Raw genomic sequence first — 13,448 nt, forward strand, 5'->3', positions numbered from 1 at the left:
TTTTTGTATTGTTTGAACACGTTGTAGAAGTATAATTCAAAGTGATAGTGGAGACTTAAATTATATTTGATATCTTTTCCAGGTAAACACCATGTTAATGGTAATCCAACAGTGGAACCTTTTCCAGAAGGGACACAAATGGCAATATTCGGTGAGTCTTTTTTTATTATTTATAGAACTTTGTAGCAATAAAATCTATTCTAAGAGAAATAAATGCAACTATGTGATAGAGATAAAAGGTAACTCTAATGTCCCTTCAATATGTTTAATCCAATGGCAGCAATCAAATAATAGAAAGAACAAATGACAAAGAATCAGCAGACCTTATATCAGTACAATGTGTATTTAACATAATGGGTATGTAGGGGCTGCCGCTGGTAATAGCTGGTTCTTCTCAAAGTACAGAGGCTGCCCATCCCCACGGGCACTAATCCATACACACTGGCTCCAGTAACTCAATCTAGGGCAACCTTTCTCAACTAGGGTTCCTACAAAAGTTGCTATGGGGTTCCTTGTGCATGAGTAATTTTTGCCTCTCAGATAAGTTCCCACTGACACCAATGATCTTTTTATCTATCTGTAAGGTGGAACGGTTGCCAATGACCACAAATGTAAGACGTGTTCTCCCAGTCCCCAGTGAAAATCACACTAATGTACAGTGATCTGTAGATATAATAATTATTAGTAGGGGGCCAAAATGTTATGTCAAGGGTTCCTCCACCAAAGGTTGAGAAAGGCTGGTTGTGGGGATGTCTTCTTGATATTTGTTGCTTGAAGAACTTTTACACAGCAGAAGGGTTAGGGCATGGGATACTCGAAAACATTTGCACAGTAAAGGAGGATAGTTTTCTCTTGGTTCCCACTCCAGGATTCTGCTCTGGACAAGGTACCCTGTGAGAGCCATCTAAGTCCAAGCTATCTCCAGAACTTATATCCCACAAGCACACAGTAAAGGAGGATAGTTTTCTCTTGGTTCCCACTCCAGGATTCTCCTGAGGACAAGGTACCCTGTGAGAGCCATCTAAGTCCAAGCTACGTCCGGAACTTATATCCCACAAGCACACAATCATTAGGAATCAACTTAATCAACTCATAAACATTACTCACAAGTCCCCAGGACAACTGTACGCCTTTCAGCTTCCTCAGGAAACAGTCTAGTGAGGTAGACAATGCATTTGTAGACCAGGTCTCCTTATGGTGAAGTCCCACACTCAACTGCTCAGAAGACCACTTCAGGTCCCCAGCTCTTCCACAGCTGAGACCTCAAAGAAAAGCAATTCAGTCCACGGGCTTCCTTTCTAGGTCAGCAAACCTAGAAGCTTGGAACCCTTCCTCCCGAGGAAAGAACAATCTCCCCTGGGTTCCTGACTATTTATCTCCCCTCCCAAGTCACCTTCTAGACATTCCTCTCCAGGAATTGTCTAGTGCATGATAAATATTCAGGCTGACCATTTGAATCTCATTCCTACGCTCTTAAAACTTCTTCCAGGGGCAGAGGAAAGTAATCAAACTCCCAGCCTGTGAAACCATAAACAGACTAGAACAATCAACCGCTCCCTTGAGTACAGAAGGAGCCAGAAACAAAATTTGCCTAGCATCCTACACTGCACCTAATACAGCTTGTTAACAAAGTACAGCTGTGTTCAGCTCACACTACCCATGTGGGCCCCTTGACCCGTTTCTTCCTATGGCTGGAGTCATACATGTGCCCACAGCCATAGAAACAAATAGGTTAAGTAGTCGCATTAGGAGCTGAGCAAAACCAGGACTATTTTGAGTTGAGTTGAGAGGTATCTTGATATAGCGCGGTCTTGCCCCGACGTGCTTGGCGAAGTCCCTTGAGAAAAAAAACCCAGGGACTAGGAGGAGACAACAGCAGGGAAGCAGCATGAAAGATGGAACTGGTGGGAGAAAGTTCGACCACCACGCCGGGTCTGCTTAGGCACAATGATCTCTTCTGCTCAATCTAAGTGAACCGCCCAGAACTCATTTGTGAAAGCGTGAACAGAGGTAACTCGGAGCAAGGCTTCTCATGATTTTAAACATGATACAAACTGCTTTAAACAGAGTACGATGGTAGACCGGCAGCCAGTGCAAGGCACGAAGAACGGGGGTGATATGATCCCTCAAAGGGACACCCATAAGTAGCGTGGCCGCAGCATTCTGTATGAGTTTTTTCTGAAAAGAAATAGAGAGATTCTCCAGAAATACAGGAGAAGAGAAGAAGAAAAAGGGGATAAATTTCCCTCATATTAGTTTGTTGAGGAGAGTTGGGGATTTGGAAAAGGTCAATATACAGTGCCTTGAAAAAGTATTCATACCCCTTGCAGTTTTTCACATTTTCATGTTACAACCAGAAAACGTAAATTTAATTCATTGGGATTTTATGTGATAGACAAACATAAAGTGCCTCAATTGTGAAGTAAAAGGAGAACGATAAATTGTTTTCAACTTTTTTTTACAAATAAATATCTGAAAAGTGTGGTGTGCATTTGCATTCAGCCCCTTTTATTCTGATACCCCTAACTAAAATCTAGTGGAACCAACTGCCTTCAGGAGTCACCTAATTAGCAATTAGAGTCCACCTGTGTGTAATTTAATCTCTGTCTAAATACAGCTGTTCTGTGAAGCCCTCAGAGGTTTGTTAATCAACCGTAGTGAACAAACAGCATCATGAAGGCCAAGTAACACACCAGACAAGTCAGGGATAAAGTTGTGGAGAAGTTTAAAGCCGGGTTAGGTTATAAAAAAATATTCAAAGCTTTGAACATCTCACAGAGCACTATTCAATCCATCGTAAAAACCATAAGACGTCCTGTTTGTAGTTTGCGAGAAGGCATGTGGAGGACACAGCAAACATGTGCAAGTAGGTGCTCTGGTTAGATGAGATCAAAATTAAACTTTTTGGCCTAAAAGCAAAACACTATGTGTGGCAGAAAACTAATACTGCACATCACCCTGAACACACCATCCGTAAAACATGGTGGTGGCAGCATCATGTTGTGGGGATGCTTTTCTTCAGCAGGGACAGGGAAGCTGGTCAGAGTTGATGGGAAGATGGACAGAGCCAAATACAGGGCAATCTTAAGCCCCATACACACTATCAGATTATCTGCTGAGTTTTTCCTTCAGATTTACCAAAATCATGTAGTAGAAGGGGCCTGCCTGATTGCATACACATTGAAACTCCTTAGGTTTGTCCTCATATTATATGGTTTTGGTAAATCTGAAGGAAAAACTCAGCAGACAATCTGATAGTGTGTATGGGGCTTTAGAAGCAAACATGTTAGAGTCTGCAAAAGACTTGCGACTGTGGCAGAGGTTCACCTTCCAGCTGGACAACGACCCTAAACATACAGCCAGAGCTACAATGGAATGGTTTAGATCAAAGCATATTCATGTGTTAGAAGGGCCCAGTCAAAGTCCAGACCTAAATCCAATTGAGAATCTGTGGCAAGACCTGAAAATTGCTGTTCACAGACGCTCTCCATCCAATCTGACAGACCTTGAGCTATTCTTCAAAGAAGAATGGGCCACAATTTCACTCTCTAGATGTGCAAAGCTGGTAGAGACATCCCCAAAAAGACTTGCAGCTATAATTGCATTGAAATGTGGTTCTACAAAGTATTGGCTCCGGGGGGCGCTATACAAATGTACACCACACTTTTCACATATTTATTTGTAAAAAAAAATTAAAATAATTTTTCATTTTCCTTCCACTTCACACTTATGTGCCACTTTGTGTTGGTCAAATAAAATCCCAATAAAATACATTGTTTTTGGTTATAACATGACAAAATGTGAAACATTTCAAGGGGTATGAATACTTTTTCAAGGCACTGTCTTCTAATTCAGACTGTGTATCTACTGGTCGCTGACCCCTGTCTTAGAGTATTCCCGGCACAGATTCACACAGACTCCAAAAAAACATTTTGAACTCTTTGAGCATTGAAGTGTTGCTCCTTCTGCCACCTATATAATGAGGCTTATGTATATATATATGTTCTTGTTGGGAACCTTTCCCTTCATTCCCTGACGTATCACTAGGATGGGCCTTGAGGAGAAAATTTTCCATTAGGGACACAGCAGTAAATATTTAACAGTCAGTAGCAGTCGGGATTGAAAGCCAGTAACCGCACAAAGTATTGACTGCTGGCTCTCAATGAAGAAGATGTTTCTTATGCCGTGTACACACGACTTGAATTTTCGACAGCAAAGTTCCGATGGAACAAGTCCGTCGGACAATCCGATCACGTGTGGGCTTCATCTGACCTTTTCTGTCGAAAAATTCTGACGGACTTTAGAAATAGAACATGTTTCAAATCTTTCCACCGAAACCAGTTCCTATCAAGAAAACCGCTCGTCTGTGTGCAGACGGACCAACAACGACGCAAGGGCAGCTTTAGGCTACTGGCTATTGGACTTCCTTTTTCTAGTCCCGTCGTACATCATCGAGTTAAACGATCGGACTTTGGTGTGATCATGTGTAGGTAAGTCAATTTCAGCGGAACTCTGTAGAAAAGTCAGTCAGAGTTCATTGCGATGGAAAGTTTGTGTGTACGCAGCATTATGCCCGCGTACACACGGCCGGACTTTTCGTCAGTAAAGGTCCAACGGAAGGAATCCGCCGGACAATTCCATCGTGCGTGGGCTTCATCGGACTTTTGCTGCTGAAAAATCAGACTTTAGAGTTAGAACACGTTTCAAATTTTTCCAACAGACTCGAGTCCGGTCGAAAAATCAGTTAATGTGTATGCTAGTCCGACGGAACGAAAACTGAAGCTAGGACAGCTATTTGCTACTGGCTATGAACTTCCTTATTCTAGTCCAGTCGTACGTCATCACGTTTGAATCCGTCGGACTTTGGTGTGATTGTGTGTGGCCAAGTCTGTTCGCTCGGAAAGTCAGTCGGAACTCTGCCGAAAGTCTGCTGGGAAGACCGTCAGACCTAGTCTGCCGGAAAGTCCGGTCGTGTGTACGCGGCATAAGTGTATCCCCGACACAGGGCCACATTGGCTCGAAATACAGTTTGGACTATTTAACCGGTTCCCGACTGGCGCACGCCGATGTACGTCGGCAGAATGGCACGGGCAGGCATATTGGCGTACAGATACGTCCAATCTTTAATGCCGCTCGCGTGCCGATCGGGACCCCGTGAGTCCAGTCGCGAGTCCCGCAGACTCGATCGCCGCGGGCATACCCGCGATCGTCTCACGGGGCAGCTGAACGGAGAAATGCCGTTGTAAACAGCATTTCCCCGTTCTACCTAGCAACAAGTGACACTGATCTCTGCTCCATGTGATTGGAGCAGAGATCAGTGTTCACTAAATGAAAGCCCAGCCCCCAACAGTTAGTAACACACCCCTAGGAACACTTAACCCCTACACTGCCACCCACTGGTTAACCCCTTCACTGCCAATGTCATTTACACAGGAATCACTGCATTTATATAGCACTGATTGCTGTATAAATGACAATGGTCCCAAAAATGTGTCAAAAATGTCCGATGTGTCCGCCATAATGTCACAGTCACAATAAAAATCACTGATTGCCGCCATTACTAGATTAATAAAAATGGCATAAAACTATCCCCTATTTTGTAAACGCTATAACTTTTGCGCAAACCAATCAATAATCGCTTATTGCCATTTTTTTTACCAAAAATATGTAGAAGAATACGTATCGGCCTAAACTGAGGGAAAAAAAGTTTTTTTATATATTTTTGGGGGATATTTATTATAACAAAAAGTAAAAACGAATGCGTTTTTTTTCAAAATTGTCGCTCTATTTTTGTTTATAGCGCAAAAAATAAAAACTGCAGGGGTGATCAAATACCACCAAGAAAGCTCTATTTGTGAGAAAAAAAGGACGCCAATTTTGTTTGGGAGCCACGTCGCATGACCGGCGCAATTGTCAGTTAAAGCGACGCAGTGCAGAATCGCAAAAAGTGGTCTGGTCTTTGACCAGCAAAATGGTCCGGGGCTGAAGTGGTTAACCACTGAGGTGGTGCTCCTTCTGTTTCTTACGTATTAGTACACACAAATATTTCCTTCAAAGTTTTTGTTGAGGACCTTTCCTTTCATTCCCAGGATCACCAGGACAGGAGGTGAGAAGAAAGGTTTCAAGTAAGGACACAGCAGTAAATTTTCATTTCTAATGCCGCGTACACACGATCGGAATTCTCGTCGGAAAAAGCTCTGATGGTTTTCCCGACGGAAATCCGACGGAATTCGGCTCAAGCTGTCTTGCCTACACACGGTCACATCAAATTCCGGTGATGTACAACACGTACGACAGGACTAGAAAAAGGAAGTTCAGTAGCCAATAGCTTCCGTCTCGTAGTTGAATCTGAGCATGCGTGATTTTTGGCGTGTCGGAATTGCATACACACGATCAAAATTTCCGATAGAAAGTTTTTCCGTCTGGAAAATTGAGAACATGCTATCAATTTTTGGCTGCCGGAAATTCGGACAGCTAAATTCCGATGGAGCATACACGTGGTCGCATTTTCCGATGAAAAGCTCTCATCGTTTTTTTTTCTAGCCGGAATTCCGATCGTGTGTACGCGCCATAATTCTTTTTTTGGAGCTCCAATTTAATGTTCAGGCATTCAAATGGCAGAGTTCAGGCAGCAGGAAGTCGGAAGGCTTGGGTGGTGGTCACAAAGAAAAATTTCAGGTGCAGAAAATATCGCCACACCCCTCAGCAGTATACGTTTTTTATTTTCTAAGGCTGTGCGGATTTGTCTGACAAATGCGGCGGCTCTGAAAATAAGTTCTGCCTCCAGCACTGAAAATAAGTTTAAAATATGTTAAAATAAATGTCATTTGTTTCCAATGTCCTGTTAAATCTCCCCCCAGAGGAGAGTGGCGGGGTGGCGTTTATGCAGGCGAAATAAGCACGCAGACGTTTGGCAACCTGAAATTACTCTCGCCGCTCACAGCGCCAGTTGTTATGTCGCCATAAATCTCAATCGTTCTCCACTTAGCGTAATATGTGTGTGTGTGTGTGTGTGCTAACAAAACACCGCCAGCCGTTTATAATCCCGAACTACAGAGAGGCACACATATATAATATATATATAATATACAGTACGTACAGTGTGTGTGCGCATGGCATGGATATAATAGAAGTGTGTGGGCAAACCTTAAGCCCAGAGGTGCCCCATTGAGTTCCCAAGCTGCCCAAGCCAATTAGGACATTTCTCACCTACATGTAAAAATCAAAATTTTTTATTTTTTTTGCTAGGAAACTACAGTACTTAGAACCCACATGTATTTTTTATAAGCAGATCCCCCAGAGAAACAAATGGCGGGTGTTGCAATTTTTTTTTTTTATGTCATGCAATATTTGCGCAGCGGTTTTTCAAACTCATTTATTTTTATTTTTTGAAAAAGATACACTTTAATGGATTTTAGTGCATACAAAAACAATATAATACCCAAAATATAAATGATGATGATATGCTGAGTAAATAGATACCTAGCATGTCACCCTTTAACCACTTGCTTACTGAGCACTTAAACCCCCTTCCTGCCCAGACCAATTTTCAGCTTTCAGCGCTGCCACTCTTTAAATGGCAATTGCGCGGTCATACTACACTGTACCCAAATGAAATTTTTATAATTTTTTTTCACACAGATAGAGCTTTCTTTTGGTGGTATTTAATTGCTGCTGGGTTTTTTTTTTTTTTTGTCAAATAAAACAAAAATGGACCGCAATTTTGAAAAAAAAAAAAAAACAGTTTCATAGTTTGATATAAAATTTTGAAAACGGGTAATTTTTCTGCTTCACTGATGTGCGCTGATGAGGCGGCACTAATAGGTGACACCGATGAGCACTGATAGGCACTGATAAGGCGGCACTAATGGGCACTGATAGGTGGCACTGATGGACACTGATAGGTGACACTGATGGGCACTAATAAGGCAGCACTAATGGGCACTGATAGGTGGTACCGATGAGCACTGATGAAGTGGCACTGATGGGTGGCACAGAAGGGCACTGATAGGTGGCGCTGATAAGCAGCACTTATAGGCGGTACTCATGGGTGGCAATGATGGGCACTGGTAGGTTACACTGATAGGCAGCACTGATCTGTGGCACAAATTATTAGACACGGATGGGCATTGATTGGCAGCACTGGTGAGCATTGATGGGTAGCACTGTGGGCCCTGGTAGGTGGCACTGGTGGGTACTGATAGGTGACACTGGTGGGTACTGATAGGTAACATTGATAGGTGACACAGTAGGCACAGCTGAGTGAGGGACTGATGTCCCTCTGACATAAGCCAGTGATCGGCTTTTTTTTTACCCCTCACGCTGACAGTTTCTGTTTACATCACGTGATCAGCCATCATTGGCTGACAACTTATCACGTAGTAAGGGGCTGGGATCGACCCCTTACTCGGATCTGTGATCAGCCGAGTCTCATAGACTCTGTGATCACAGAGTGCGCTGCATGCGACCTGCAGGATTGCCCGGCAATTAAGGCCCGCGCTGCAGCCATCTTTCGGCTATAGCGCAGGCGGCAAGTAGTTAAAATTGCACGCGCGCGTGGAATGGCGCCAAACTATGGTACTTAAAAATCTCCCTAGGGAACGCTTTAAAAGCCTTTTACAGGTTACCAGTTTAGAGTTACACAGGAGGTCTTTTGCTAGAATTATTGTTCTCACTCTGGCATTCACGGCGATGCCTCGCATGTGTGGAGCAATCTCTGTTAGACATGTACAGAACAGAAAAATGTATTTAGTTTCGGATAGATTTGTTATGTTACTCATTTTGTTTTGTTGATTTGATTCGGAATTCGTTTTGTTTTTAGCTTCTTTTAATTTTATTTCGTTTTATTAATTTTCTAACAAATTCCAAATTTTCAGTACAATTCGAATTCAGATCGGAGTGAAAAATGGTCGGCCGATTCAAACTCTGTGTGAAGGATAACTGGTTGTTAAAGGTTGGGCCGGGAAGCCGCCACGTCCTTAACAACCGATGACTTACTGAGAGCTGAGATGTAAACAAAAGAATGCTGGCAATGGAAAATTCTGAAAAAAAAAAACACATGGGTTCCACCCCCAATCCATACCAGGCCCTTTTTGGGTCTCGTATGGATTTTAAGGGGAACCCCACGCTAAAATAATAAATAACCGGCGTGGGGCCCCCCCCCAAAAATCCATACCAAACCCTTATCTGAGCATTTAGCCCAGAAGGCTAGGAAAGGGGGGGGGGGGGGGGCGGACGAGCGAGCACCTCCTCCCCACCCCCTCCTAAACCACACCAGGCCTCATGCCCTCAACATGGGGGGGTGCTTTGGAGTGAGGGGGTTCTTCCCCCCTATCCCAAAGCACATTGTTCCCATGTTGATGAAGGCCTCTTCCCCACAACCCTGGCCAGTGGTTATGGGGGTCTGCGGGCAGAGGGCTTATCGGAATCTAGAAGCCCCTTTAAAGAGGGCCTGGTATAGGTTGGGGGGTGGGCACACTGTTTTTTTTTTACAGAATTTTCTATTGCCGGTGTTCTCCGAGAAGGTTCCCCCCAGTGGATAAGGACCTCCCTGTACTGCGCAGGTGCTGCACTAAGCACAATAAAGTCTCTGAAAATAGCCGAAGCTGAACACAGTGAGTCAGCTGTAACAGGGCCCCTCGCTTTGCTCGCCACGCTTCGGGCACGGCCTCGCTGCGCTCAGCATATTTTTATTCTAACTCTATGTCCACTTGGATGGTGGGGCTCGAACCTGGACATAGGTTATAATGTAGTGCGCAGGCGCCGTGTACCGCTGACTGACTGTGTTCAGCTTCGGCTATTTTCGTAGACTCCGTTGTGCTTCGTACTGTGCAAGCGCTGCACCTGCGCAGTACAGGAGGTCCTTATCCGCCGGGAGAACTTTCTCGGCAAGACATCGGCATTCTTTTGTTTACATTTCAGCTTTCAGAGGGGAAGCCCGCTGACAGCTGATAAATCATCGGTTGTGAAGGACGCGGCGGTTGGCTTCCCGGCCCCCTTCTTAAAAGCCAGCTATTCTTCACACAGAATTCCATTTGATAGATAATTTTTCAAATCGATCGATCATCCTAATTCGAATGGTTCTGAAAATTAGAAATTTTTTTATTTATTTATTTTTTACGCTTAATCAGCTAAATGTACTGATTTTTTCCCCATCCAGGTCTGATATTTACACAGCTCTGCCACACTGCAGACCAAATTTTTCTCTGCTGCAGTTCAATACCATATACATTTCTTGTATCTTCCCCAGCCTGTGACAGTGATGAACTCATATCCCAGGAGTTTAATTGACTTGATGCTACGCTCTGTATATAAAATGTTTGGGGGTTCTAAGTAAACAAAAAAGTGCCAGTCGTCAAGTGGTTGGGTTGTGTCTTGTTGCTGTGCTTAGTCTTACCATGGTGCATGACCTGTGACATGAAACTGTCTTCCACTACCTCGCCTTAGAAGCAGAGTTTGGTTGTTCCTCACCCAGTTTTAAGTCTCCTAGCTGTTTCTGTTTCAGTTAACCTCTTCCCGTCCGCGCTATAGCCGAAGGATGGCTGCAGCATGGACCTACTTTGCCGGGATGGTGTCCATGGACATCCTGCCGTGCTCGAGCGGCCTACGCACCCCCTGCAGGGCGCGCGCGGCGCGCTCTGTGATCAGTGAGTCTATGGGACTCGGCTGATCGCAAATCGGAGTAAGGGGTCATGCCCGACCCCTTGCCATGTGATCAGCTGTCAGCCAATGACAGCTGATCACGTGATATAAACAGAGCCGGTAATCGGCTATTTTTTGAGGAGAAAAAAAAACGGCGATCCCCGGCGGCTGTGAGAGGGACATCAGTCCCGATCATGGAGAGACTCTGCAGAGGCTTCTGTGCCCACCTGTGCCAACTACCAGTGCACAACAGTGCTGCCTACCAGTGCCCACCAGCGGCATCTACCAGTGTCCACAGTACCACCCATCAGTGCCCACAGTGTCACCTTTCAGTGCCCACAGTGCCACCTATAAATTTCACCAATCAGTGCCTCATCACCAGTGCTGCTTATCAATACCACCTACCAGTGCCCATCAGTACCACCTACCAGTTTCCATCAGTCCCACCTACCAGTGCCCATAAGTGACATCTAGCAGTGCCGCAAATATTTATGTACAGTATATGGTATGCTCTTCATTTTATATTAGCTTTAGCCCTGGTTCACACTGACTGCGTGAATGCTGACACCTGAACTCGCACGATTTTATTGCCGCATGTCAGCCCCAATTTGGGGGGGGGGGGGTGGCGATTTCAGAGACATCTGTGCGGGCTTCTGCACAGGTTTCTATGGAAATCGCACACCCCGATATCGCCAAAACTACTTTTGGGAATCGGTGGCGGCACCGCAAATGCGGGGTCGCGCCGATTTGGATGCTGCTATTGCTGCCAATTGCCGCCGATTTGACATGTCAAAGCGCATGCCAAATCGCATCAGTGTGAGCCGGGGCTTAATCTGCCTTATAAGTAAAAATAAATTACTTTTTTTTTGTGGAAAATCTGAAATTTGCTGCAGCTTTACGCTGGTGCATTTAGCCATTCAGCAGATAGTATCCCAGAAAAAATAAATAAAAACCAAACGCTGAGCCTGCTAAAGTGAAAAATGGGCAACAAAATGAAGACGAGCGCTGCACTAACGTTGTTAAAGCGACCCCTGAGTAGATTTGTACGGGGCCTCTGCTTAATTCCATGTGATGACTGTTGTGTAATTATCTTCACTGTGATCACCTTCTCATGTATTCTTACAATGTAACTACAGACTTCATTTTTCTGTGATTGTTGGCTCCATCTAGTGGTCATAATGCAGTATTTCCCCGATTGAGGTATTTCAGGAAAATATTGCATTATGACCTCTAGATGGAGATAATGATCACGGAAATACACACATTATACAAATGATGGGGCATTCGCAGAGCAAATTTGTATTAAAAGATTGTGTTTTAACGCAGTGTTCTGCAGGTTGGGATCCATCAAAACGTTGTGACACCATCATTTGACCCTGTGAAGGCAGCAACCAAAATTTTTTTTAAATTATCATTTCAAGTGGAGTTGATTTTTAAAGGATCAAACCCTATAGTTCAGTATTTCATAGATGCTAGAGACCACCTGACAGTCTATTTCCCTTTCTGTGCTGAGTTCCTGGGTCTGTACACCTGCTGTGCCCATTATGAGGGGCTCCCAGCATCCCTGTGCTGAGTTCCTGGATCTGCACACCTTCTGTGCCCATTATAAGGAGTTCCCACCATCTCTATGCCAAGTTCCCAAGGTCTACACACCTGCTTTGCCCATTATGAGGGGTTCCCACCAACCCTGTGCAGAGATCCTAGGTCTGTACACCTGCTATGCCCATTATGAGGGGGTCCCACCATCCCTGTGCTGAGTTGCCAGGTCTGTACACCCGCTTTCCCCATTATGAGGGGTTCCTGCCATCACTGTGCTGAGTTCCTGGGTTTGCACACCTTCTGTGCCCACTATTAGAAGTTCCCACCATCCCTGTGCTGGGTTCCCAGGTCTGTACACCTGCTATGCCCATTATGAGGGGTTCCCACCACCCCTGTGCTGAGTTATTGGGACTGTACACCTGCTTTGCCCATTATGAGGGGTTCCCACCATCCCTGTGCTGAGTTCCTGGGTCTGTACACCTGCTGTGCCAATTTTGAGGGGCTCCCACCATCCCTCTGCTGAGTTCCCAGATCCGCACACCTTCTGTGTCCATTATAATGAGTTCCCACCATCTCTATACCAAGTTCCCAAGGTCTGCACACCTGCTTGGCCCATTATGAGGGGTTCCCACCATCCCTGTGCTGAATTGCCGGGTCTGTACACCTGCTATGCCCATTATGAGGGGTTCCCGCCATTACTGTGCTGAGTTCCTGGGTTTGCAAACCTGCTGTACCCACTATGAGAAGTTCCCACCATCCCTGTGCTGGGTTCCCAGGTCTGTACACCTGCTATGCCCATTTTGAGGGGCTCCCCCTATCCCTGTGCTGAGTTCCCAGGTCTGTTCACCTGCTGTACAACCCAAGCATTGTATGAAAGTACACATCCCAGTAGATGTGCATGTTCCTCCCTGCAGGCCACTGAGTGTTGCAGAATTTATCTATTAAATCTGCTGATCAGTTGCTTGATTCCCAGTGTTGTGTGAAAGAACACATCCCCAGTGTCTCCTAAAAAGTGCATGTTCCTCCCTGCTGGCCACTGGATGTTGCAGACTTTTGCTTTGCAATCTGCTGATCAGTTGCTTGAACCCAAGCATTGTATGAAAGTACACATCCCCAACATCCCTGTAGATGTGCATGTTCCTCCCTGCTGGTCACTGCAGAATTTAGCCGTGCAATCTGCTGCTCAGTGGCTTAAGCCCCGAGTGTTATATGACAGAACACACCCCCCAGTGCCCCCTTTCGGTGTACTTGTTCCTCCCTGCTAGCCA

At 45.0% G+C, this 13,448-nt stretch overlaps 1 protein-coding gene across 6 annotated transcripts in view; it reads left to right on the forward strand.

The window, feature by feature from the left end:
* The window catches only part of MSRA (methionine sulfoxide reductase A), a 468,843-nt gene that overhangs the window by 231,672 nt on the left and 223,723 nt on the right, over positions 1 to 13,448 (forward strand). For all 6 annotated transcript variants that reach the window (XM_077489272.1, XM_077489270.1, XM_077489273.1 and 3 more), the window contains one exon: positions 83 to 151. In XM_077489272.1, the coding sequence (XP_077345398.1) occupies positions 83 to 151 (69 nt within the window). The remainder of the gene's footprint in view (positions 1 to 82; positions 152 to 13,448) is intronic.

Source organism: Lithobates pipiens, unplaced genomic scaffold, assembly GCF_037356315.1.
Source record: "Lithobates pipiens isolate NorthernLeopardFrog02 unplaced genomic scaffold, aLitPip1_a1.2 Scaffold_18, whole genome shotgun sequence".
In the NCBI taxonomy this organism is placed as follows: Eukaryota; Metazoa; Chordata; class Amphibia; order Anura; family Ranidae; genus Lithobates; species Lithobates pipiens.